Source organism: Pleurodeles waltl, chromosome 7 (assembly GCF_031143425.1).
Source record: "Pleurodeles waltl isolate 20211129_DDA chromosome 7, aPleWal1.hap1.20221129, whole genome shotgun sequence".
Lineage (NCBI taxonomy): Eukaryota > Metazoa > Chordata > Amphibia > Caudata > Salamandridae > Pleurodeles > Pleurodeles waltl.
Window position 1 is genome coordinate 734939295 of NC_090446.1, and position 26346 is coordinate 734965640.

Genomic DNA, 26346 nt, shown 5'->3' on the forward strand with positions numbered 1-26346 from the left:
ATTTGGTACCAGGAGTGGGGTATAAGTCAATAATGCCTCTTTGGAGACTTAAGAAAAGTGAGGCAGAGAGCGGAAGGCAGCATGGGGCAGAAGCCAGATCAATTCATGGGTGGTTAGCAACTGACCCGTTCTCTGGTGTGGCAGGACTCCTGAACCGGTGGGCAGCGCCAGTGGTTAGATGAGAAAGTGACTCCTCTCTTAGTGGAAGATGCGTTTGAGAGTGTGAAGCTAAGAGGGGCAAAGCTGGAGCTGAAAGCAGCAGGGCAAGTGGGATGGCTTTACCTGTCTGCGCTCCGTACGGTGTATAGGAAAACATTAACACACAATGCAGAGATAATAAAACTGCGGGATGAGGTTGCAGCCTTGCAGGAAAGGCAGTTACTTATGAAAGAGACCATAGAAAGTGCAGTGACTCGGGTGATCAAATGGAGGCAAGGTGCACCGCATTAGCAGTACGAGTAGCAAAACAGAAGAGTATGCAGAAGCCTAAAATGCCCTCAACTGTGCAAGTGAGGGCACTGATACGCAAACAGAAGAGTAGGCAGAAGCCTAAAATGCCCTCAACTGTGCAAGTGAGGGCACTGATACGCAAACAGAAGAGTAGGCAGAAGCCTAAAATACCCTTAACTGTGCAAGTGAGGGCATTGGTACGCAAAGAAAATTGGGATCCACATACTTGGGAGGATGAGGTGGAAGTACTTGTAACAGAACTAGGTGGAGTTGAAAGTGGAGAAGGACGTGTAGGTGAAATTGAAGGTGAAAAGGGAGCGAATGGCGGGCAAATACAGAATTCTTGTTTGGTAAGAGATTACATGCAGAGTGAGTTGTTGCAGAGAACCCATATGTTAAGGCAGATGCCTGCAGAGCCTTTGTTTAAATGGTTGGTGAGGTTGTGGGACATTGGAGCAGAAGATGCATTACAGAATCCTTTTACGTTAGGTCCCATCACAGAAGGAGGCCCGTTTGAGCTAGAAATGATAGTACAGGATGATGTAGATGATGTAGTGATGTGGAGCCTATGGCAGAGGCAGAAAAAAAGAGGGTGCCACAAGATTGGGCCTTAGTGGAAATAGAACGCATAACTGATGATCGGACGGTCACTTTAAAAACATGGGTCCCCTTACTAGGTTGGACAAGAGAAGGAGGGGTTGGCAATAAAGTAGGCAGAGCGCAGGAGTTTGCCATCGTGAAGTGGAAATGGTATCTGCAGCAGAGGGCAAAAACCGGGCCAGCAGGAGTATCGAAGTTACAAGAAGATATGCTGGGGGCAGTGGACTTACAAGCAATGGTCCCCTCACCAGAGCCATCTGAGATGGAGTCCTCACCATTTAAAACAGCCCCGCCTTTTGAACAACTCACCGAAGAAGAACGACAAAATGTATGGTTCACAGATGGTACCGCCCGGTACTATCAAGGAAAAAGACAAAGGCAAATAGACGCATTCCAGCCTCCTACAGAAACTATGTTGCTGCGAGAAGGGGATAATGAATCAAGCCAGCTTGCAGAACTGCAGGGGGTAGCAGCAGTGACCGAACAAGCCCCCATCAGAGAGAAAACATTTGTGTACACTGACAGTCGGGCCACTTACCAAGGACTAGCAAGCTGGGCCCCGAATTGACGCAAGGATGGATGGAAAATTAAAGGCACTCCCATTTCGGGAGGCGAACAGCTATGGGAAGAGATGTGGGAGAAAGGGCACAAATGTCAAATCTATGTGGGACATGTGGATGCCCATTTCCCATTGGACACCTCACTTGCATCTCTATTCGACAACACCGTAGATCAGATGGCCAAAACGCGAACGGTGGTCATCAAGGAGGAAGCTGAAGCCGCTTTAGCAAACAGGGCCCATGCAACATCCGGACATCCAGGAGAGAATGGCACTTATGCATGGGCACAGCTACGACAAATTCCAGCCACTAAAGAACAAGTGCAAAAAGCAGTAAAGGAGTACCCCACATGCAACCGGATTAGACAAATGCCCTTGCAAAAGAAGCCTAGCGGCCATATCAGAAGAGGAACTGCAGCTACTACAGTGTGGCAATTGGACTATATCGGGCCGCTACCAAAGGAAGGAGGAAAAAGCTGTGTATTGACCATGGTGGACACCTACTCTGGCCTTATGTTCGGTATGCCCTGTAAGTCTGCAAACCAAAAGTCCACTTTGCGAAGGCTAAACTACCTGATAAAACATTATGGGGCACATGATGAGATCCAAACAGATAGGGGCACACACTTTTCAGGGAAAACAGTGCAGGGCTGGGCGCAGGAACAAGGAATTCTGTGGATTGTGCACCTTAGTTATTATCCACAAGCTGTAGGCATGATTGAGAGATATAACGGATTGTTGAAAGAACAGCTAAAAAAGTTATCAGCACATGATAGACTTGCACAAGTGATTTGTGAACAAGCGTACACCCCTCACATTGAAGAAAGATCTGCCCCCCCCGATAACACCCAGAGAGGTGAGGGAGGATTTGGAAGCACAGGAAGGAAAGTATGGGTGAACCATCCAGGAAAAAAAAGCAAGAGGCAGGAGAGCTATTGAGTCAAGGGGTGGGGAGTACGTATATTATACTTTTAAAGAACTCAAATGTACCTGTGTTTGTACTTGCAGTGAGACTTACCTCACGGTCGTAAATGATGACAACTGCATCGATGACATGGTTCATGATTATAACCGGGAAAAGTGTATGAGTCCGACCAAATATAGTCCGTCATGTCACATGTGCACCTCAAGCAAATAACATAACTGATGACCAGGGAAATGTTTTACTTTGCAACGTGGAGGTACCTGGAGGCAAGTGGATGGCTGCCAAAGCTGTGACCTGGAAGGTAACTGGACAGCAAATCCGACATGCCAACGGACTAAACGAGTTGCAGGGGACGCCAGCAACAGTACAGGCTTTGAATTATATGCTAAACATGATATGTAAATATTGCGATACCAAGACACATGGTTAACAACTTAAGCAACGTTTCTATAATGCGATATAGAATAGGATGTAAGCAAGTTCTGCATGCAAGCATAATTAATCGTATTGTGTTACAGATACATTTTGTCAAGGGGAATGTCTCAAAGTATGATCTATTATGTGCACCATGGATACCACAGTTATGGCCCTTGCTAAAGTTACGCAATAGAAGAGATCTAGGGTCCTTGATAGCTGGGGCCACCGGAATCGGGGTAGGGGCCCTAAATTCTTTTGATGTTGAAGCCATTAGGAACAAGCTATCTTCTACAGGATATAGTACAGGAGAGGCCATAAAAGTAATTTCTCAATGGGGGCCTACACACTCACAAGAAGTATGGAAAGTCCTGCGTGGGTTGTATTGTGATTGGCAATGGCATAATTTCACTTGTGAACAATTTGGAAAAAGCTTTCAAAGCACCCAAACAATGTCCAAAGGATTTCAGTGCATACTATGGCAAAGTATTGTTAATCAACAGTATGTAGACTTCAAAGCGGAATGGGGACAGCTTCAAGGTGAATATTGGAGACAGCAATTGCATTTGCCTGAGGAAATATGGGTAAAGCCTATACAATTCCATTGTGAGGGAGAGATGTGTTATGCTCATTTTGATATAGCTAGAAGTAATCTTCCTCCTGAAATATGGTGCCCCTTTATATTGCTCCCTGTAGTAATAGGTGAAGAATGGTGGATACCTCACACTGACAAAAAATGAATTGATCAAACAAATCACACCGTAGATCCCACTAGATGTGCAGATTGCTCTAAGGGGTGGGTATGTATCCACACTGGATGGGCGCTAGACCCATGCCTTCACCCAATACCAGGAGAATGTGAATGGCTACCTTATACTATTAATGGCACAGACTTAGATCTGATAGGAACAGAGAGTATATGTTACGTTACCAATCATCCCTTACTTATTAACGGATTTATACAAACCACCGGAGAGCAAGTAATGTGTACGTGCAATATTACCAGCATTGTTGACATAAGCACTCACATCTTGTACCGACCGAGTTCACCATAACCACATTACAGACGCAAATGCGTGCGCAGTTAGAGTGGAACATCTCGCTTGTTGTTAAGCTACCCAGATAAGAGGCAATCAAGCACTACGCACAAGTTACCTTTGCTAAATTTGATATGGCAGCTAAATACACCAAGGATACAGCCATACTGATGACCATAAACACTAAACAGCTTATGCACACTGCTTCATGCATTCAGCAAATAACTGAGCACCATTGGTATGACATCTTCTTAGGCTGGGCACTAGGAGCCATAAAGACGCTAACTATAGTGTTACAACAGCTAATTTGGTTATTGATTGTTTGTGTTACGCTAATGACTATACTATGTAGACTATATGTATGCACAAAGCAGTTTTCATACTAAAGATGCAAGCGCTTAGAATAACGTTGACCAGTATTAGTAGCAACCTAGCTAGCGGAATGTCAAAGCAAATTATATCCGTTTCAACATGCATCACGCTCATCTAAGGGGTGGAGTGTTCAGTATTTAGGGAAAGATGCGGAAGACATTGTAACGCGAAGGGTTAATTAGCTTGAGCAGTGTAGATGAGCGTAATGCCTGTTGAAACGCCCTCCCAAACATCGTGGAAAAGTTCATGATATTATTTTCACGCTTGTTTGTGTGGAAGACTCCGTCTCAACCTTGAGAACGAGAGTACAGGGAGAAGATGGAATGTAAACAAAGGCTGGAGCAGAGCAGCCAAGTACTGATAACATTAGCTAGAAAATGCCAGAATGAGATAGAATCCAAGCTTTGAGTTATTTAAGCACTGAACTGTGGGTGAGGGATTTGGAAGCTTGCAGATGGAATTGTGGAAGCTGCCATGGCCCAGCGCTGCCTCCCTGTTTGCTCGTGATGCTTGAGGGGGAGAGAGGTCCAAGCAGGCGGTAGAGGGCTCCCCAGCATGTTGTGGATTAAGTTAAGTTTCCACACAGGGATAAAATACCTTTGTTTCTCTGCTCTATTATTATGACTGATTATTTATGCCTGCACTGTGTTTATAACCTGAAGTATTCAGCTTGTTTATATTTTGCTTTCTAAACCTATTAGTGTGAACTGCTTCAATAACTGAAACATGCATTTTGGTGTGCAGTAAATCAAAGCTTAAATGAAGTATTCAGTTTGTTTATATTTTGCCTCCTGAACATCGTAGTGAGAGCCTGCTGCAGTAATTAAAACATGCATTTTGGTGTGCAGTAAATCAAAGCTTAAATGAAGTGTTCAGTTTGTTTATATTTTGCCTCCTGAACATCGAAGTGAGAGCCTGCTGCAGTAATTGAAACATGCATTTTGGTGTGCAGTAAATCAAAGCTTATCTGAAGTATTCAACTCATTTATATTCTGCTTCCTAAATATCATAGTGCAATGCATTTCAGTATACAGTTAATTAAAACTTATATCTGTCAATGAATTCTTTGCTTATATACATAAATAGATGCTTTTCATTGCTATTCTTATTCTACTATTGTTAATGTGCTAAATGCCTACATTTTACCTGCAATTCTAGTAAAGCTAAATTGTATTTATAATTGGCGTGTGGTCCTTCATTGAGCGTCCTTATTGACTTATACCGAACAGGTGTCAACCAGACACCTGGATAAGACAGTTGCCTAGTGCTGTTTCTGAGGAATGTGCTTGCCTTTGGCCTTGATTAATGAGACACTGAAGTAGCATTTTTCTAAAGCTAATGCAAAGGTGCCTTCCAGGAGCTATGAATCATTATCAAGGGGTAACAGCAGGCAACCTGCAAATGTTTACTTTAATTTTCTCTAAGCGCTGCCGGACATTTTGTTTCCTCTGGAAGCACCATCTCCTACAGGCATTTCAGGCTGATGGCTAAATCCCAGAAGTCCCGTTTCCCTGCCTGCGAGGTTGTGCATCCCGCTCAGCTTCCGTTGTCCTCCCCAGAGAGGCTCTGCCTGGCTAAGGGCTAAACTCCCACTCGAGCTGCTGCCGCCATAACCACCTGCACTTTTCTGTGCTTTTGTTTAAGGGCCTTGCAAGACAGACTCGGCCCCAGGACAGCCGCCGCAGACTACCCCTTGTGTGCGCAAAATCCAGGAGAACTTCTGCTGTTTAGAAGTTGTTGTCTCTGTCAGAAAGAATTGTGCCATCTTGCTCTGACCTCTTCGCGTGAAGCCATGGCGATTTGATATTGGCAGCCATTAGTAAATCAGAACAGTAATTTCACAGTACTCTGGTCAGGGTAAGTACAGAACGAGGGCCTGCGCAGGGCTGAGAAATGGCATACTCGTCCAGAAGTACCAAGACAACTTTCTTATGCTCACTGGGATGGTATGATTAGTTTAATTGGCTGACGTTTGATTCTCGCCGCCTGATCTGTTTCTTCAACTGTATTCAGTGACTTTCCATGTTCTCAGCTCTCACCTACATTAACAGGACGTATTGAAAAATAGAGTGCTCTTTGATGTAGGGCTCAGCTCTCAGCGAAATAGTACTAAGAATAGGAAAGAAAGTGGCTCAGTAGTAGTTTGTTAAACTGGGGCCCTTTAAACAAAAAAAGTGATTTCTCTTGTAGGGGATTTCCATGTATAGTCATAAGCACTGAATAGTTCTGCGTGCCTGCGGGGACCCCGGAGCACTGATGTGAAGTATATTCTTAAGTGCAGATACCAGCCCTTTGAAAAAGGTCTGTCAAAAACCACTTAAGAATAACACTGTGCAGCCTATGTGAACAGCTACACAGGCCAAATTGTTGAAAAGAAAACCGCTGTAGTGTAAATTCACGTTCAAACACTCATTTATTCTAGAAATGTAATCAAAAATACATTCTCATACTTTATTTACACCTCTCATGAGAATAAAACAATGCAGGGCAATGTAGCCCATAGGCTGCCATTATACAGAATGTAAATAGAGCTGTGCCTTTAAGAAAGTAAAGTCTTCCTGTATCCCATGATGCACAGCAAAAGGCAGTTGCTTTTTTCCAGCTCCTTCTGACAGGACCCTGAAGCATTGAGCTCTACCTCACAAAGCCTTTTTTGACAGAAAATTCAATTGAAACCTTTTGAATTTCAATTCAATTTCAACCGACGTTTTTAATATTGAGTGAACATTTGCTAACCTTTTCTGTCAAATTCTGACAGAAATTTAAGGTTTTTCTATTTTAGAATGCCTTCACTTTTTGATAAATGTCCAGACACCAGGTCTGTATAATTTGCCTTCCATCCAGCCACAAGCCTGACTCCTGTGACATCTGTAGAACTTTCTCCAGAAGAACCCTTCGTGATAGGGAGAAAATTCGACTTCAGGCAAGAGAGGACAGGAGAAGAAGTGGTCAATCTGCCACAGAGCGAGGAGAAGGTCAGTCTACTACCAGGGCTCACCCTGCTTCCTCTGCAACTTCTGCCAGACCTGCTCATAAACGGCATAGGTCTCCGACGACGTCGAGGGCGTCGACGTCGAGCCAGGAACGGCGCCAACATGCTCGCCGTCAAGGACCGGCTCACCGTCGAGAAAGAGGCATCTCTCGACGTCGGCAGCTGTTTCGCCGTCAAGACGGCGTGGACGCTCGACGTCAAGAAGATCTTGGTCCGGGTCGCCGTCGACGCGACGAGGACGATCGGCGTCGAGGGAGAGTGCTCGCTGTCGAAGACGGTCACCGTCATCACATCGACGTCGAGGAAGGTCGTCGTCGGGAGGATCTCAGCGATGGGAATCAACGCCAAGAGGCACCCGCTGTCACCGTACTTCGACGTCGAGAAGTGTGTTGACGTTGAGGCGACAGTCAAAGATGCCTAGAAGGGTTTATACCACTTCAGAATCCTCGGCCTCACTCATCCTACTTCCAGCTTCGCCTCAGCTGACTCCTCAACAGCCGCCGTTGCCGCAGACACCAGTAACACCTACGGCTCCTCTTCCGGCCCCCCCTTCAGAGTCTGTTCCGGTGACTCCAGCGGAATCCATAAGACATTCCAGACATTCCTCTAGACGTTCGTCTTCCTCTCGGCACCATCGACATGAGTCACTTCAGAGATCTTCACATTCACGTCATAGACATGCCTCTTCGTCTACACGGGATTACTCTCCAACCCTGTCGGACTCACCGTCCCCGAGAGTGTCCCCCATAGATGACGTGAATACCTTCCAAGAGGTCCTAGTGCATGGGGCGACCAAACTAAATATCCCGCTGGCGGTACCCGCCCCATCGACCTCAGTGATTTTCGCGACTTTACACCAGAGAACATCCTCAAGACCTTTACTTCCTCTGGTCCCGGGTCTTCTTGAACCGGCAATGGATATTTTTCTGACACTGGCCACAACAAAATCTGCTCCTTCCAGGCTTATTAAAAAGTATCGCCCACCGGAACAAGACCCTCTATTCCTAAGGTCGGACCCAGTGCCAGACTCGGTGGTTATAGTAGCGGCAAAGAAATTACACTCTACATCTCCGTCTTCCTCCTCGCCTCCGGACAAGGAGAGCAGAAAGATCGATGCCGCAGGCCGAACAGTATGCTCTACCGCAGCCATCACAATGAAAGCAGCCAGTGCTACTGCTTTATTAGGAAGATATGATCGTGCTCTTTGGGACTCTATGCTACAGTTTGCGGAGCACCTACCCAAAGACAAAAGGGAAGATTTCTTGGAGGTCGTGGGTGAGGGTGCCATGGTTTCCAACCAGGTGATAAGCGCTGCTGCTGATTCTTCGGTGCTGTCGGCACATAACTACGCTCATGGAGTAGCTTTAGGACGACACGCTTGGTTGCGATTGACATCTCTCAAACCAGAGGCACAGCAGAGAATTCAGAATTTACCATTCTCAGGCTCCACCTTGTTCGGCTCTCATGCCGATGACGAGATGTCAAGAATGAAGTCTGAGCTAGACACTTTAAAAGCGGTAGGCATCGAAGGCCCAAAGGAACAACAAAAAGTATTCCGTCCCTACCAGCGAAGGCTATTCACCCACAGGTATCAGACACCACACTGGATGTCCTCACGTCCCCAGCAGCAACAACAGCATCAAAGGGCCTTCTCGACACAGCGAAAGTCGACAAGGGGTCGTTCCACACCGCAAGCTCAGGAAACTCACCAGGCTCCCACGTCTAAGCCCTGAATCTTCGCTTCCCCCTCCTCCGTTATCTACTCCAGTAGGGGGAAGTATCTCAAATCATCTGGACGAGTGGCTATGCATCACATCAGACGCCTGGGTATTGAATATTGTGCGCAATGGTTACGCTCTCAGATTCATCAGTCCTCCTCCATCTGTTCCACCCAAACCAGCCAGCCACCACCTCGAAGCTCTTCAGTTAGAAGTAGCAATCCTATTACAAAAAAGAGCAATAGAGCCCGTCCCGATCAACCAACGCGGGAAAGGGATTTATTCGAGGTATTTTCTAGTGCCAAAGAAGGACAAACAAGAGCTTCGTCCCATTCTAGACCTAAGGACAGCAAACAAGTGGGTTTGCAGAGAGAAATTCAGGATGCTATCCTTGCACCAAATTTACCCGCAACTTCGTCAGGGCGACTGGCTCTGCACGATAGACCTTCGCAATGCTTATTTTCACATTCCGGTGAGCGAGAAACATAGAAAATTCCTAAGGTTCACCGTCAGCAAAAGTCATTACCAATTTGCGGTTCTACCCTTCGGCCTCAAATCAGCACCGAGAACCTTTTCCAAATGCATGGCGGTGGTAGCCGCCCATTTGAGGAAACATTGAATATTTGTCTACCCCTAGCTAGACGATTGGCTCAAAAAGGCCTCCAGCTATCTAGAGGCTCAACAACATTTCAACTGGGCTCAACAGCTGCTCCAGAATCTCGGTCTTCAAGTCAATCTTCTCAAGTCCACAGCAACGCCTGTTCAGAGGCTGCATTACTTAGGGGCCATTATAGTTACCAATCAAGGAAAGGTGTTTCCTTCGGAGGAACAACGATTATCGATTCTCCAAAAGTGCAAACAACTAGAGAGAACACCACAGACCACTGCAAGAGTAATATCCTCTCTATTGGGCTCGATGGCGTCTTGTATCCACCTCGTTCCCAATGCTCGCCTCCATATCAGACCCTTACAGGAGTGCCTGGAGGATCAATGGTGCCAACTGATGGACGATTGGGAGAGCAGAGTCCTTCTTTCCCCCCACGCCCTACAATCCCTCAAATGGTGGTGTTCACCCAACAATCTCTTGGTGGGGATTCCTTTCCAGCAACAGACTCCAGCTCAAACCATCGTAACAGACGCATCGCTGCTCGTATGGGGAGTGCACATGGATCATCTTCGAGTCCAAGGCAAGTCGTCACAGAGAGAGAGTCTCTATCATATCAACCTGCTGGAGCTTCGCGCAGTCCATCTTGCGCTCAAGGCCTTCCTACCTTCTCTGAAAACGGAAACTCTCCTCCTCCAGACGGACAACGTGGCCACCATGTATTACGTAAACAAACAAGGAGGCACCAGGTCCAGGATATTATCCAGAGAGGCTCAGACAATCTGGCATTGGCTTCTAGCCAGGAACCTGTCGTTAGTGGCAACTCACCTGCCGGGCAGGCAGAATGTTCAAGCGGATGCTCTCAGCCGCGTAATGGACGAGAACCACAAATGGGTATTACACGACGACGTCGTTCGTTCCATTTTCGCACTATGGGGTACCCCCTCTATAGACCTATTCGCAACCCCAGAAAACAAAAAAAGCCAAAGCTTCGCCTCCAGATATTACCATCCAGGGACTCTGGGGAATGCCCTGTGGATAAACTGGTCAGGAGCATTTCTTTACGCCTTTCCACCGCTTCCCCTGATACCGGCAGTCCTCCAGAAGCTATCCAATGCTCAATCCAAAATGATTCTAATTGCTCCAGAATGGCCACGCCAATGGTGGTTTCCAGACCTTCTTCACCGGTCACTCAAACCACACATCAGACTGCCTCATCGGCCGGACCTTCTCACGAAGTTCCGAGGGCAGATATCTCATCCCAACCTCTCATTGTTGAGTTTGGCAGCATGGCTCCTGAGTTAGTGCAATATGGACACTTGAACCTACCTCAGGACTGTATGGAAATCCTAAGAGAAGCAAAGCGCCCTTCCACACGATCGGCTTATGCATGCAAGTGGAAAAGATTCTGTGTGTGGTGTTTGGACAACAACGTTGACCCGATATCCTGTGGAGAGGAAACTATCCTGCCATACTTGCTAAGTTTGGCAAAATCGGGTTTACAATTGACATCAATAAAAGTGCACTTGGCGGCTCTAACGGCATATAGAAAGAGCCCCTCTCAACCCTCCTTTTTTAGGATCCCAATTATCAAGGACTTCCTGGAGGGCTTAAAAAAGGTCTTCCCTCCCATTAGGAGACCATCTCCTCCTTGGGAACTGAATGTTGTCCTCTCGCGTCTTATGCTACCTCCATTCGAGCCAATACATAAAGCATCACTTCAACATCTCACGTGGGAAACTGCTTTTCTGGTTGCAATCACATCAGCGCGTAGGGTCAGCGAAATCCAGGCTCTTTGCGCTCAAGAACACTACACGGTCTTTCATTCGGCGAAAGTAGTGATGAGGACACATCCAAAATTTTTGCCAAAAGTCGTTTCCGACTTTCATGTGAACCAAACCATTTCATTACCAACTTTCTTTCAAAATCCAACTACCCCTGCCGAGAGAACCCTGCATTCCCTGGATGTAAAGAGGGTTTTGAAATTTTACTCGGACAGGACAAAATGCTTGCGTAAATCACAGCAACTCTTTGTTAACTATGGCCCAGTTAGAACAGGGTTGGGCACGTCTAAGCAATCATTATCCAGATGGATTGTTTCATGTATACTGTTGTGTTATCAGTTAGCGAACAAATCTCTTGGTGCCAGGCCAAAAGCCCATTCTACTAGAGGGAAGGCAGCTACTGCGGCCTTAATGAGAAATATCCCTTTGGCTGAGATATGCAAGGCAGCCACTTGGAAATCGGTCCATACCTTTACACAGCATTACTGCCTTGATACAGACGCTAGGGCAGATGCGCAGGTTGGACAGCCCTCGCTTAAGAATTTATTTGCATGATTCATGTTTTTTCAGTATTATTCTGTCTACTCCGCCGCGGTTATGGGGATGGGCTTGCTAGTCTATTCAGTGCTTATGACTATACATGGAAATCCCCTACGAGAGAAGGAATGGTTTCTTACCTGTAACTCCAGTTCTCTCATAGGGGTATTTCCATGATAGTCATAACCCTCTCTCCTCCCCGGTGGAGTTGACATAGGAAAAGTTGCCATAGTAGTATCGATGTTGGTACTCCAACGAATGTTTTGTTCCTTCATGTCAGGTTACAAGCCTTCAAAAAGAACTGAGGCAACTGCCTTTTGCTGTGCATGATGGGATACAGGAAGACTTTACTTTCTTAAAGGCACAGCTCTATTTACATTCTGTATAATGGTAGCCTATGGGCTACACTGCCCTGCATTGTTTTATTCTCATGAGAGGTGTAAATAAAGTATGAGAATGTATTTTTTATTACATTTCTAGAATAAATGAGTGTTTGAACGTGAATTTACACTACAGCTGGGTTTTTTTCAACAATTTGGCCTGTGTAGCTGTTCGCATAGGCTGCACAGTGTTATTCTTAAGTGGTTTTTGACAGACCTTTTTCAAAGGGCTGGTATCTGCACTTAAGAATATACTTCACATCAGTGCTCCGGGGTCCCCGCATGCGCGCGGATCTATTCAGTGCTTATGACTATCATGGAAATACCCCTACGAGAGAACTGGAGTTACAGGTAAGAAACCATTCCTTCTCCATGTTTTTGTAATTTGCTTCTGTGTGATAAGTGCAGTCGTGTGCAGTTCTTTTGTCTCCTGGGTGCTTTTTCAGGCAACTTTGGTTTGGTTGTCTGCAGTTTTTTACATTAAAATATATTTTTGACTTTGTGTGTGTTAAAGCTACAAGAAACAATGGAGGGGGGGGCTCGAGCCCCAGCCATTCATCCTGTCTCTGCACTTTAATTTTCATTGCAGGGATGAAGGGCGGCCCTCGGGGAGCTGAGGCTAGGGATGGAGGATGGGGGTGGATACATGCCTTTAGACAGCATCACCCCTTCATTTGACCATCTGCTCATTGCCAAATGGCATTTATTTTTTACTTCACAGCTGCATGTCTGACGGACAAAACATCACCCCCAGATCACAGCAGCCCCTTTTGAGCCAAACCTGTGCTGCACACTGGCAATGACCAGAGTTGTCATGCTTTTTTTTTCAACTTTACTAGACCGATTTACGAAACGGAAAAGGTGAACAGGATTGGAAGTGGATGGAGTGGGGAAATGGCACAGGGTGAGGCGCCAGGAGTCACGTGTTGTGTCCTTTTAGAGAAACACAGATCGAGCGGGGCTGCAAAGGCTCAGACTGCTACTAGTCAGCACACACTACTCAGTGCTTTTTTTGTAAAATAATCACTGCAGGTGGTCAAAGTGCTGCTCAGACACCCGCAGTGGGACTATAAAACGTCAGAACAAGAATGGAAAGGGTGTACATTCCCAAATCCACCTTAGAGCTCTTTAATTCACTGCCAAATACCCCTTGCCCCTTTATTGCATTCTTACAGGTGCCTGCTTTTTCCCTTAATGACAAATTTTTAGTATTTCTCCTCAGGAAATGTCTGATGTGGAGAAATAAGTGCCGGTCCCCAAACGTAAGAACCAGTGGACCCCACAGGCAACCCCCAGCTCAAAATAAGCACTGCTATTATTCTAGTCCAGGTTTATTCCCAACAGCAAACATTCAATGCTAGCTTATTGTACAAAAATAAATTCCAATTACACTTGCTATACACTTACAATACAATAACCAAAGACAAAAAAAAAAAACAGTACCTCTCGCAAAGGCGAGACCTATTGGCTATGCCAGTGTTTGCATTTATCCCTGCAGCCACGACCGGACTAAGGGCCATATGTATGAAAGCTTTTTCCCATAGACACAGAATGGGTAAAATCCTTTGGTACATCTGGCCCAAAGAGATTGCATGCTAAGTCGTGGAACATTACAGTACTGGCCGGGTGGTCCACTGAAGTGCCGATGCGTAGCTCCTACTGTCAAGGGGCGGGTTGAAATTGATTTTTGTACAATAAGCTAGCATCGAATGTTTGCTGTTGGGAATAAACCCAGACTAAAATAATAGCAGTGCTTATTTTGAGCTGTTGGTTGCCCGTTTTTTTTCTTTCAATTTGTGTGGCAAGAAAAGTCCGGTTAGGAGTTTACAATGCTAGTAGGTCTAACTCGAGCAAATGCGAGACACGTTGCATTGCAAATGCTTGTTTAATGTTGATAATGGATTAGTTCAACAACGATTCCATTTACAGATACAGTTCTCTCGTAGGGGATTTCCATGTATAGTCATAAGCACTGAATAGTTCCGCGCGCCTGCGGGGACCCCGGAGCACTGATATGAAGTATATTCTTAAGTGCAAATACCAGCCCTTTGAAAAAAGGTCTTTCAAAAAACACTTAAGAATAATAATGTGCAGCCTATGTGAACAGCTACACAGGCCAAATTGTTAAAAAGAAAAACAGTTGAAGTGTAAATTCACGTTTAAACATCTATTTATTCTAGAAATGTAATAACAAATACATTCTCACATTCTATTTACACCACTCATGAGAATAAAAACAATGCAGGGCAGTGTAGCCCATAGGCTGCTATTATACAGAATGTAAATAGAGCTGTGCCTTTAAGAAAGTAAAGTCTTCCTGTTTCCCATCATGCACAGCAAAAGGCAGTTGCCTCAGTTCTTTTTCCGGCTCCTTTCTGACAGGACCCTGAAGCATTGAGCTCTACCTCACAAAGCCTTTTTGTGACAGAAATTAATTCAAAATCTTTTGAATTTCAATTTCACTCGACGTTTTTACTATTGAGTGATCATTTCCTACTCTTTTCTGTTAAATTCTGACAGAATTTTGAGGTTTTTCTAGTTTAGAAATGCCTTCACTTTTTGATAAATGCCCTTCTTGTGGCAGAAAAAAGGCTAAAACAGATCCACATCGGGTCTGTATAATTTGCCTTCCATCCAGCCACAAACCGGAGTCGTATGACATCTGTAAAAATTTCTCCAGAAGAACTCTTCGTGATAGGGAGAAAATCCGACTTCAGGCGAGAGAGGACAGGAGAAAAAGTGGTCATTCTACCACAGAGCGAGGAGAAGGTCAGTCTTCTACCAGGGCTCACCCCGTTTCCTCTATAACTCCTACCAGACCTGCTCAAAAACGGCACAGGTCTCCGACGACGTCGAGGGCGTCGACGTCGAGACAGGGAACGGCGCCAACATGCTCGCCGTCGAGGAGTGGTTCACCGGCGAGGAAGAAGCATCATTCGCCGTCGACAGCTATTTCGCTGTCGAGACGGCGTGGACGCTCGCCGTCGAGAGGATCTGGGTCGCCGTCGACACGGCGAGGACGATCCACGTCGAGGAGATCCGAGTCCGGCTCGCCGTCGACACGGCGAGGGCGATCGACGTCGAGGGAGAGTGCTCGCCGTTGGAGACGTTCGCCGTCACCACAGCGACGTCGAGAGGTTCTCAACGGCAAGAGGAATTGACGTCAAGAGGCACTCGCCGTCACCGCACTTCGACGTTGAGGAGTGTGTCGACGTCGAGGCGACAATCAAAGAGACCTAGAAGGGTTTATACCACGTCAGAATCCTCGGCCTCACTCATCCTGCTTCCAGCGTCTCCACAGCTCTCTCCTCAACAGTCGCCGTTGCCGCAGACTCCAGTAACACCTACGGCTCCTCTTCCGGCTCCTCCTTCAGAGTCTGTTCTGAGGACTCCAACGCGATCCGTAAGGCATTCTGGACATTCCTCTAGACGTTCATCTTCCTCTCGGCACCATCGTCATGAATCACGGCAGAGATCTCAGCATTCACATCATAGACATTCTTCTTCGTCTACACGGGACTACTCTCCAACCCTATCGGACTCAACGTCCCCGAGAGTGTCCCCCATAGATGATGTGAATACCTTCCAGGAGGTCTTAGTGCGAGGGGCGACCAAACTGAATATCCCGTTGGCGGTACCTGCCCCATCGACATCAGTAATCTTCGAGACCTTGCATCACAGGACATCTTTGAGACCTTTGCTTCCACTGGTTCCGGGTCTTATTGAACCGGCAATGGATATTTTTCTTACACCGGCCGCAACTAAGTCTGCTCCTTCCAGACTTAAGAAATATCGTCCACCAGAACAAGATCCTCTATTCTTGAGGTCGGACCCAGTACCGGACTCAGTGGTTATAGTAGCGGCAAAGAAATTGCACTCTACATCACCGTCTTCCTCCTCACCTCCGGATGAAGAGAGCAGAAAGATCGATGCTGCAGGCCGAAAAGTATGCTCTACTGCAGCCATCACAACGAAAGCAGCCAGCGCCACTGCTTTATTAGGGAGATACGATCGGGCCCTCTGGGACTCTATACTGCAGTTTGCGGAGCATCTTCCTAAGGACAAAAGGGAAGATTTCCTGGAGGTCGTGGGTGAGGGAGCCATGGTTTCTAACCAAGTAATAAGTGCTGCGGCTGATTCTTCGGTACTATCCGCACATAACTATGCTCACGGAATAGCACTCAGAAGACATGCATGGTTGCGACTAACATCTCTCAAACCAGGAGCACAGCAGAGAATACAAAATTTACCTTTCTCAGGCTCCACTTTGTTCAGCTCTCATGCCGATGACGAGATGGCCAGAATGAAGTCTGAGCTAGATACCCTAAAAGCGGTAGGCATGGAACGCCCGAAAGAACAACGAAAGGTATTCCGTCCATATCAGCGAAGACTTTTCACCCACAGGTATCAGCCACACTGGATGTCTTCACGCCCCCAGCAGCAGCAGCAGCATCAAAGGGGCTTCTCCACACAACGAAGATTGACAAGGGGTCGTTCAACACCTCAAACTCAGACAACTCGACAGGCTCCCGCGTCTAAGCCCTGAATCTTCGCTTCCCCCTCCTCCGTTATCCACTCCGGTAGGGGGAAGTATCTCAAATCATCTGGACGAGTGGCTACACATCACATCAGACGCCTGGGTATTGAATATTGTGAGACATGGTTACGCTCTCAGATTCACCAGTCCTCCACCATCTGTTCCACCCAAACCAGCCAGCCACCACCTCGAACCTCTTCAGTTAGAAGTCACTATTCTATTACAAAAAAGAGCCATAGAACCCGTCCCGATCAGCCAGCAAGGGAAAGGGATTTATTCGAGGTATTTCCTTGTGCCGAAAAAAGACAAGCAAGAGTTTCGTCCCATTTTAGATCTAAGGACAGCAAACAAGTGGATTCGCAAAGAGAAATTCAGGATGCTATCCTTGCACCAAATTTACCCACATCTTCGTCAGGGCGACTGGCTCTGTGCGATAGACCTTTGCGACGCTTACTTTCATATTCCGGTGACCAAGAAACATCGAAAATTCCTAAGGTTCACCGTCGGAAAACGTCATTACCAATTTGCGGTTCTACCCTTCGGCCTCAAATCAGCGCCGAGAACTTTTTCCAAATGCATGGCGGTGGTAGCCGCCCACTTGAGGAAACATCGAATATTTGTCTACCCCTATCTAGACGCTTGGCTCATAAAGGCCTCCAGTTATCTAGAGGCACAACAACATTTCAAATGGGCTCTACAGCTGTTACAGAACCTCGGTCTTCAAGTCAATTTCCTGAAGTCCACAGCAACGCCTGTTCAGAGGTTGCATTACTTAGGGGCCATTATAGATACCAATCTAGGAAAGGTGTTTCCTTCGGAGGAACGACGATTATCGATTCTCCAAAAGTGCAAACAACTACAGGAAACTCCACAGACCACTGCAAGAGTAATAGCTTCTCTACTGGGCTCGATGGCGTCTGGTATCCATCTCGTTCCCAATGCTCGCCTCCATATGAGACCATTACAGGAAAACCTGGAGGATCAATGGTGTCAACTGATGGACGATTGGGAGAGCAAAGTCCTCCTTTCTCCCCACGCCCTACAGTCCCTCAAGTGGTGGTGTTTACCCAACAATCTCTTGGTGGGGATTCCGTTCCAACAACAGCCTCCAGCTCAAACCATCGTAACAGATGCGTCACTGCTCGGATGGGGAGCGCACATGGAACATCTTCGAGTCCAAGGCAAGTGGTCACGGAGAGAGAGTCTCTATCATATCAACCTGCTGGAGCTTCGCGCAGTCCACCTTGCGCTCAAAGCCTTCCTTCCCTCTCTGAGAGCGGAAACTATCCTTCTCCAGACGGACAACGTGGCCACTATGTACTACGTAAACAAACAAGGAGGCACCAGGTCCAGGATTTTATCCAGAGAAGCTCAGACAATCTGGCATTGGCTTCTAGCCAGGAACCTGTCACTAGTGGCAACTCACCTGCCTGGCATCCAGAATGTTCAAGCGGATACCCTCAGTCGCGTAATGGACGAGAACCACGAATGGGTGCTACACGACGACGTTGTTCATTCTATTTTTGCACTATGGGGTATCCCCTCTATAGACCTATTCGCAACCCCAGAAAACAAAAAATGCCAAAACTTCGCCTCCAGATATTACCATCCAGGGACACTGGGGAATGCCCTGTGGATAAGCTGGTCAGGAGCATTTCTTTACGCCTTTCCACCGCTTCCCCTGATTCCGGCGGTCCTCCAGAAGTTATCCAATGCTCAGTCCAAAATGATCCTAATTGCTTCGGAATGGCCACGCCAATGGTGGTTCCCAGACCTTCTTCACTGGTCACTCAAACCACACATCAGACTGCCTTATCGTCCGGACCTGCTCACGAAGTTCAGAGGGCAGATATCTCATCCCAACCTCTCATCGTTGAGTTTGGCAGCATGGCTCCTGAGCTAGTGCAATATGGACACTTGAACCTACCTCAGGACTGTATGGAAATCCTGAAAGAAGCAAAGATCCCTTCCACACGATCGGCTTATGCAAGCAAGTGGAAGAGATTCTGTGTGTGGTGTTTAGACAACAACATTGACCCGGTATCCTGTGGAGAGGAATCTATCCTGCCATACTTGCTAAGTTTGGCAAAATCGGGCTTACAACTGTCATCAATAAAGGTACACTTGGCGGCTGTAACGGCATACAGAAAGAGCCCTTCACAAACTTCCTTTTTTCGGATTCCAATTATTAAGGACTTCCTGGAAGGTTTAAAAAAGGTCTTTCCTCCCATTAGAAAGCCATCTCCTCCATGGGAACTGAACGTTGTCCTATCGCGTCTGATGCTACCTCCATTCGAGCCAATACATAAGGCATCACTTCAACATCTCACATGGAAAACTGCTTTTCTGGTGGCAATCACTTCAGCGCGTAGGGTTAGCGAAATCCAGGCCCTTTGCGCTCAAGAGCCCTACGCGGTTTTTCATTCTGTGAAAGTGGTAATGAGGACTCATCCAAAATTTTTACCAAAAGTCGTCTCCGACTTTCATGTGAACCAAACCATTTCATTACCAACTTTCTTTCAAAATCCAACTACTCCTGCTGAGAGAACTCTGCACTCTCTGGATGTAAAGAGGGTTTTGAAATTTTACTTGGACAGGACAAAATGCTTACGTAAATCACAACAGCTCTTTGTTAACTATGGCCCAGTTAGAACAGGGTTGGGCACGTCTAAGCAATCTTTATCCAGGTGGATTGTTTAATGTATAATGTTATGTTATCAGTTAGCGAACAAATCCCTTGGTGGTAGGCCAAAAGCCCACTCTACTAGAGGGAAGGCAGCTACTGCAGCCTTGATGAGAAATATCCCTTTGGCAGAAATATGCAAGGCTGCCACTTGGAAGTCGGTCCATACCTTTACTCAGCATTACTGCCTTGATACAGACGCTAGGGCAGATGCGCAGGTTGGACAGGCCTTGCTTAAGAATTTATTTGCATGACTCATGTTTTTGTCAGTATTCTTCTGTCTACTACACCGCGGTTATGGGGATGGGCTTGCTACTCTATTCAGTGCTTATGACTATACATGGAAATCCCCTACGAGAGAAGGAATGGTTTCTTACCTGTAACTCCAGTTCTCTCGTAGGGGTATTTCCTTGATAGTCATAAGCAACCCTCCCTCCTCCCCGGTGGAGTTGACATAGAACAGGTTGCCATAAACATTATCGATGTTGGTACTCCAACAAATGTTTTTGTTCCTTCATGTCAGGTTACAAGCCTTCAAAAAGAACTGAGGCAACTGCCTTTTGCTGTGCATGATGGGAAACAGGAAGACTTTACTTTCTTAAAGGCACAGCTCTATTTACATTCTGTATAATGGCAGCCTATGGGCTACACTGCCCTGCATTGTTTTTATTCTCATGAGAGGTGTAAATGGAATATGAGAATGTATTTGTTATTACATTTCTAGAATAAATAGATGTTTAAACGGGAATTTACACTTCAACTGTTTTTCTTTTTAACAATTTGGCCTGTGTAGCTGTTCACATAGGCTGCACATTGTTATTCTTAAGTGTTTTTTGAAAGACCTTTTTTCAAAGGGCTGGTATTTGCACTTAAGAATATACTTCATATCAGTGCTCCGGGGTCCCCGCAGGCGCGCGGAACTATTCAGTGCTTATGACTATCATGGAAATACCCCTACGAGAGAACTGGAGTTACAGGTAAGAAACCATTCCTTTTCAATCATTAAGGAAAGATTATGAAGTTATAAACATAATATCTAAATAATTGACTTCTTATATAGGGAAAAACACATATTTGATCTTTGACCTTTCATTTACACTACTATATTTTGGTCTCATAAAACGTTTACTTCACAAAATGTACACCAAACTGAAATTTGATCAGTTATTTGGTTCCACCAAGATGTTGTCTGGCAGCTGACTACATCATTTTATTTGCTACTTACATTTGGAAACAAACCCTGAGAAACAAGCTACACCTTCATATTTAGCTCTCTGAAAGCATATAATATAATATTTAATAACTGAGAACAAAAAAGAGATTGTGTGTCTAATTCATGTAATTTGGATTGTAAACTCAATTTTGTTTTGCAGATTATGCATCGTGACATTAAACCTGAGAATATCTTAATTACTCAGTCTGGAATTATTAAGATATGCGATTTTGGCTTTGCTCGAACATTAACAACAAATGGAGATATATATACAGATTATGTTGCCACACGATGGTATAGAGCGCCAGAGCTGTTACTAGGGGACTCTAAGTACGGAAAGTATGTACTTTGTAATAGTTTTCTTACGTGCATTTAAAGTTCCTAAGTTTTTGTGGAAAATGTTTGAGATCACTGGTAAACTACAAATTGTACTTTGTGAAAGAGCAGTTGTAACAAATGTGAAACCTCATTATCCCGTATCTTGGGTGTCTTTCATGCTCTCTACATAACATCTGTGCACTGTCTATCAAGTCCATCAGCTAGTTATGATTAATAGCAAACTGAATTATTTGACCTGAAAGAAAAAAGTAGCCTCGAACGAGCAGAAAAAAGTGAAAAAAAAATAATAATAACTATTTTCTCCTAGTAATTAATTCTGAGAAGACAAAAAACAAAGGTTTGCTCCATGTTTAGGATGACCGAAGATTTTTGTCACTAAAGAGTAATAAGAGGAATGTAGTGGCTTTCTTCAGAAGAAACATTTTGTGGAACAAATAGCAGTTTTCCAATGCGTACTAGCAATAAATGCTCTGGGAGGTAAATTGTCACCCGCCAATTCTATTAAACCCGTGGGTCACTAAAAATCTAGATCATTTCTTTTGTTTACTATAGAAGTTTTCAAGATATTGTTTTCTTCAAGACCAATCTAGGATAGACATGTTGCCAGAGGGTGACCTCAATTGAGCGACTGCTTTCTGGGCTAAATTTGAAACTATAGCTTCAGTTCAGTTCATCAAAGTGCCAAGGGTGCTGAAGTGAAATCATTTGCTTTTAACCTCCTGCTTGTTTAATTTGACCCTCTGGTCAGTGTCTGTTCGCTCCCTCCTTCACAGCTCCACCTGCTGCTGCTGATCCCTCTGAGTGCCTGCTGGCTCTGAGATCGAGACCCACCATCACCCTGCGCCTCATCCCTGGTAGCCTAACGACTATCTGTTTCTGATGGATACAACTACCTGTGGATTCCTCACCTAATGAATACTCCCATGGCGCCAGCATTCGACGGAAATCTTCTTCCTAGTCTCTGCACGTCGACGAGGACGTCACTCTAGCCCACGCGACGCCGTCTGACGTCATACAGGCAATAAGAGGTCCTCGACGACGTGCTGACGTCAGTTCCCTTTTTTCCGTGCATTCGAAACAGTTATCTTCGAGGGAGCAACTGTTACTTTCGTGGTTACAGTGTATTTTTTGCTGCGTAGTCCTTCGCTGCAGTAATAATGTCACAAAGAAAGTCGGGTTTTAAGCCTTGTCGTGAGTGTGGGGGCAAGATGTCAGTTACGGATCCTCACTCCGACTGCCTTTGGTGTTTAAGCTCCGACCACGACGTCTCGACTTGCGATTCATGCCAGCACATGAATCCGAAGGCCCTCAAGGAACGTGAGGCGAAGTTGTTTATAGCGAAGTCGAAGAAAGAAAAACATCATAAGAAGTCTTCTTCGCCAAGGCATCGGCTTCATCGAGACTCCCGGTGCCGTAGAGAATCACGGCGCCATTCAAGCAAGGAGACTCGTTCCAGGTCTTCGGATCGGCGCCGGACGACTTGGGAGGTCAGTCCCACGGTCACGCCGCATCCATCGACGCCGTTGCCCTCTCCGGCGTCACCGACTTCACCTGGACAGGCGTCGGGGATTGAAGTGGTGCAGCCTCTGGTGTTGTCTCCGGCGTCACAGACGTCGAGGCCGGCGTCGGGGTCGCCTTCGATACAGGCACCCCAGTATCCGGCTTTTCCCACCCCTGGAGCCGATAGTACCGCATTCCTAAATGCGATGTATACCATCTTCCAACAGATGGCTCAAGGGGGTGCTCCGGCTGGCCCTTTGGCCTTTTCATTGGGTGATCCTGCGCCTCTACGGCCGGCACCCTTTATGCCCTTTCTCCCTTTTGGGAACGTGGGCTCGGCGCCGGTACAAGTCCTCCTTTCAAAGGGCGCGGTAGAGTTGGTCCCAGAGCAGGAAAGGGGTTGAGGTTGTTACTCAAGGTATTTCCTGATTCCCAAGAAGGATGGTCGGTTGAGACCAATCCTGGACCTCAGGATCTTGAATTGGTTCCTCAAACAGGAAAAGTTCAAGATGCTGACCCTAGCTCAGGTGCTTTTGGCGTTGAACAAGGAAGATTGGATGGTGTCTGTCGACTTGCAGGATGCTTACTTTCATATCCCGATACTCAAGTCACACAGGAAGTATCTCCGGTTTATGGTGGGATCGCAGCACTATCAGTTTAGTTCAGCACCTCGAGTCTTCACGAAGGTGATGTCGGTGGTTGCGGCAGAGCTCAGAAGGAAAGGGATAGCAGTATTCCCTTACTTGGACGACTGGTTGATCAAAGCCAAGTCGCCAGAGCTTGTGTCGCATCATCTGCAGTCAACGACTCAGTTGTTGTTCGACCTGGGTTTTTCGGTGAACGAGCCCAAATCTCACCTGGAGCCCTCTCAGCGCCTCCTGTTCATAGGGGCAGTACTGGATACAACATTGAGTCGAGCCTTTCCTCCGCCTCAGCGGATTCAAGATATTCAGGAATTGGTTCCAATGTTTCGAAATGGAGCGGTAGTTCCAGTCCTCAAGGTCCTTCGTCTGCTCGGTCTGTTTGCCTCCTGCATTCTGTTGGTCACGCATGCTCGCTGGCACATGAGGGCTCTTCAGTGGTGCCTCCGAAGGCAGTGGTCTCAACAGAAAGGAGATCTAGAAGGTGCTGTCAAGATCTCCAGAGATGCTGCTGTGGATTTGAAGTGGTGGATTGCGAGCAACAATCTTTCACAAGGAAAGCCGTTCGCGCAGTCGCCACCAGTGGCCACGGTCATAACGGATGCTTCCACTCTAGGGTGGGGAGCTCATCTGGGGGATCTGGAGATCAAAGGCCTTTGGTCTCCAGAGGAGCAGATGTTTCATATCAATCTGTTGGAGTTACGGGCTCTCAAGGCCTTCCTCCCTTCCCTTCGTGGTCAGTCGGTACAGGTCCTGACGGACAATACTACCACGATGTGGTACATAAACAAACAGGGAGGAGTAGGGTCGTACCTTCTCTGCAGAGAAGCTCTTCGACTATGGTCCTGGGCAAAGGACCATCAGATTTGCTTGGTAGCAAATCATCTGGCCGGAGTCTTGAATGTACGTGCGGACGGTCTCAGTCGCCAATTCTCGGCAGACCACGAGTGGCGTCTCCATCCAGATCAAGCCCGTTTGATCTTCCAAAGGTGGGGGTTTCCTCGGGTAGATCTGTTTGCCACTCTGGAGAACGCGCATTGTCCGTTATTCTGCAGCCTCCAGTACCCGATGCAGGGAGCGTTGGGGGACGCGTTTCAAATAACCTGGTGCGGCCAGTTGCTTTACGCGTTTCCTCCCATACCCTTGATTCCTCGAGTATTGAGGAAGATTCGCCAAGACCGGGCGATAGTCATCTTAATAGCTCCGGATTGGCCAAGGAGGGTGTGGTACTCCGACCTTCTCCAACTCTCAATGTGCCCTCCGCTCCGTCTCCCTTTCAGGGCAGACCTCCTCTCGCAGTCGCAGGGGCAGGTTTTACACCCCAACCTCCAGAGTCTGCACCTACATGCCTGGAGATTGAACGGGGCAACCTGAGTTCCTTCTCTCTCCCGCCTGATGTAGTGGATGTTATATTAGCGGCCAGGCGACACTCCACTAAATCTATCTACGCTAATAGGTGGTCTAAATTTGTTGCGTGGTGTGGAGAGAGGCAGATTGATCCCTTACATGCTCATCTATCGGACGTTTTGTCTTTTACTCTGTCTCTAGCGCAGAAAGGTTGTGCAGTGGCTACCATTAAGGGTTATTTGTCGGCCTTGTCAGCCTTCATTTGTCTTCCAGACCAACCATCGTTATTTAAATCCCCTATTGTTATCAGATTCTTGAAAGGTCTTCTAAATAAATATCCTCCAAAACCATTCGTTATGCCGCAATGGGATTTGTCCTTGGTCCTGACTTTCCTTAATGGGTCCCCTTTTGAGCCTATGCATTCTTGCCCCTTAAGGTATTTGGTTATAAAAACAGTTTTCCTGGTAGCTATAACATCTGCAAGGGGAGTGAGTGAGTTGCAGGCCTTATCGGTAAAGCCCCCTTATACAACTTTTTATGGGGATAAGGTGGTGTTGAGGACCAAGGCTGCTTTCCTCCCGAAGGTTGTTTCACCCTTCCATTTGGCTCAGGCAATTACTTTGTCCACGTTCTATCCTCCGCCTCATCCTTCTAAAGAGGAAGAAAGACTGCACCGTCTGGACCCAAAGAGGGCGTTGAGCTTCTTTATTGATAGAACAAAGGATTTCAGGCTGGACGATCAGCTGTTCATCGGGTACGTGGGCAAGAGGAGAGGAAAGGCAGTCCACAAGAGAACACTCTCCAGGTGGGTGGTTCTTTGCATTAAAATCTGTTACTCTTTGGCAAAGAAGGACCCTCCTGAGGGCATTAGAGCTCATTCCACCAGAGCTAAGTCGGCCACTTCGGCCTTGGCCAGAGGTGTTCCTGTGGTTGACATCTGCAAGGCCGCAACTTGGTCGTCCCTTCACACTTTTGCGAAACATTACTGTTTGGACTCTGAGGTCAGAAGGGACGGCCATTTTGCATGGTCAGTGCTGCAGGATTTCTTGGTTTGACCATTTAAGCACCCGCCACCGGGCGTGGTACTGCTTTGGGACTCTATTCATTAGGTGAGGAATCCACAGGTAGTTGTATCCATCAGAAGAACGAGTTACTTACCTTCGGTAACGACTTTTCTGGTGGATACATTAGCTACCTGTGGATTCCTCACAGTCCCACCCGCCTCCCCGTTGCCTTTCTGGTCTTACCAAGTAATCCTTGAGTGCGCTCCTCTTGGTCTTCAAGGTTGCAATAGATGTTGTATATATGGATACTTGTGTATATTTATCTGTATATATATATATATATATATATATATATATATATATATATATGTATATATCTTTGTGTACATACATGATTTGCATATATTTGTTCGTTATATTAAATTTACAGCTATTCATTGCAATATTGTGTATTTTACAAGGTTATGGGATGTTGCCTTGCTCTTTCATTGCATTGGGTGGTTGTTCTCATGCACGTAAAAAATGTTGGTACTGACGTCGGCACGTCGTCGAGGACCTCTTATTGCCTGTATGACGTCAGACGGCGTCGCGTGGGCTAGAGTGACGTCCTCGTCGACGTGCAGAGACTAGGAAGAAGATTTCCGTCGAATGCTGGCGCCATGGCAGTATTCATTAGGTGAGGAATCCACAGGTAGCTAATGTATCCACCA

At 46.4% G+C, this 26346-nt stretch overlaps 1 protein-coding gene across 1 annotated transcript in view; it reads left to right on the forward strand.

Moving 5' to 3' along the window:
• CDKL3 (cyclin dependent kinase like 3) overlaps nt 1-26346 on the forward strand; it is a 383247-nt gene that overhangs the window by 262679 nt on the left and 94222 nt on the right. The window contains exon 3 of the mRNA XM_069201703.1: nt 20966-21144. Coding sequence (XP_069057804.1) covers nt 20966-21144 — 179 coding nt within the window. The remainder of the gene's footprint in view (nt 1-20965; nt 21145-26346) is intronic.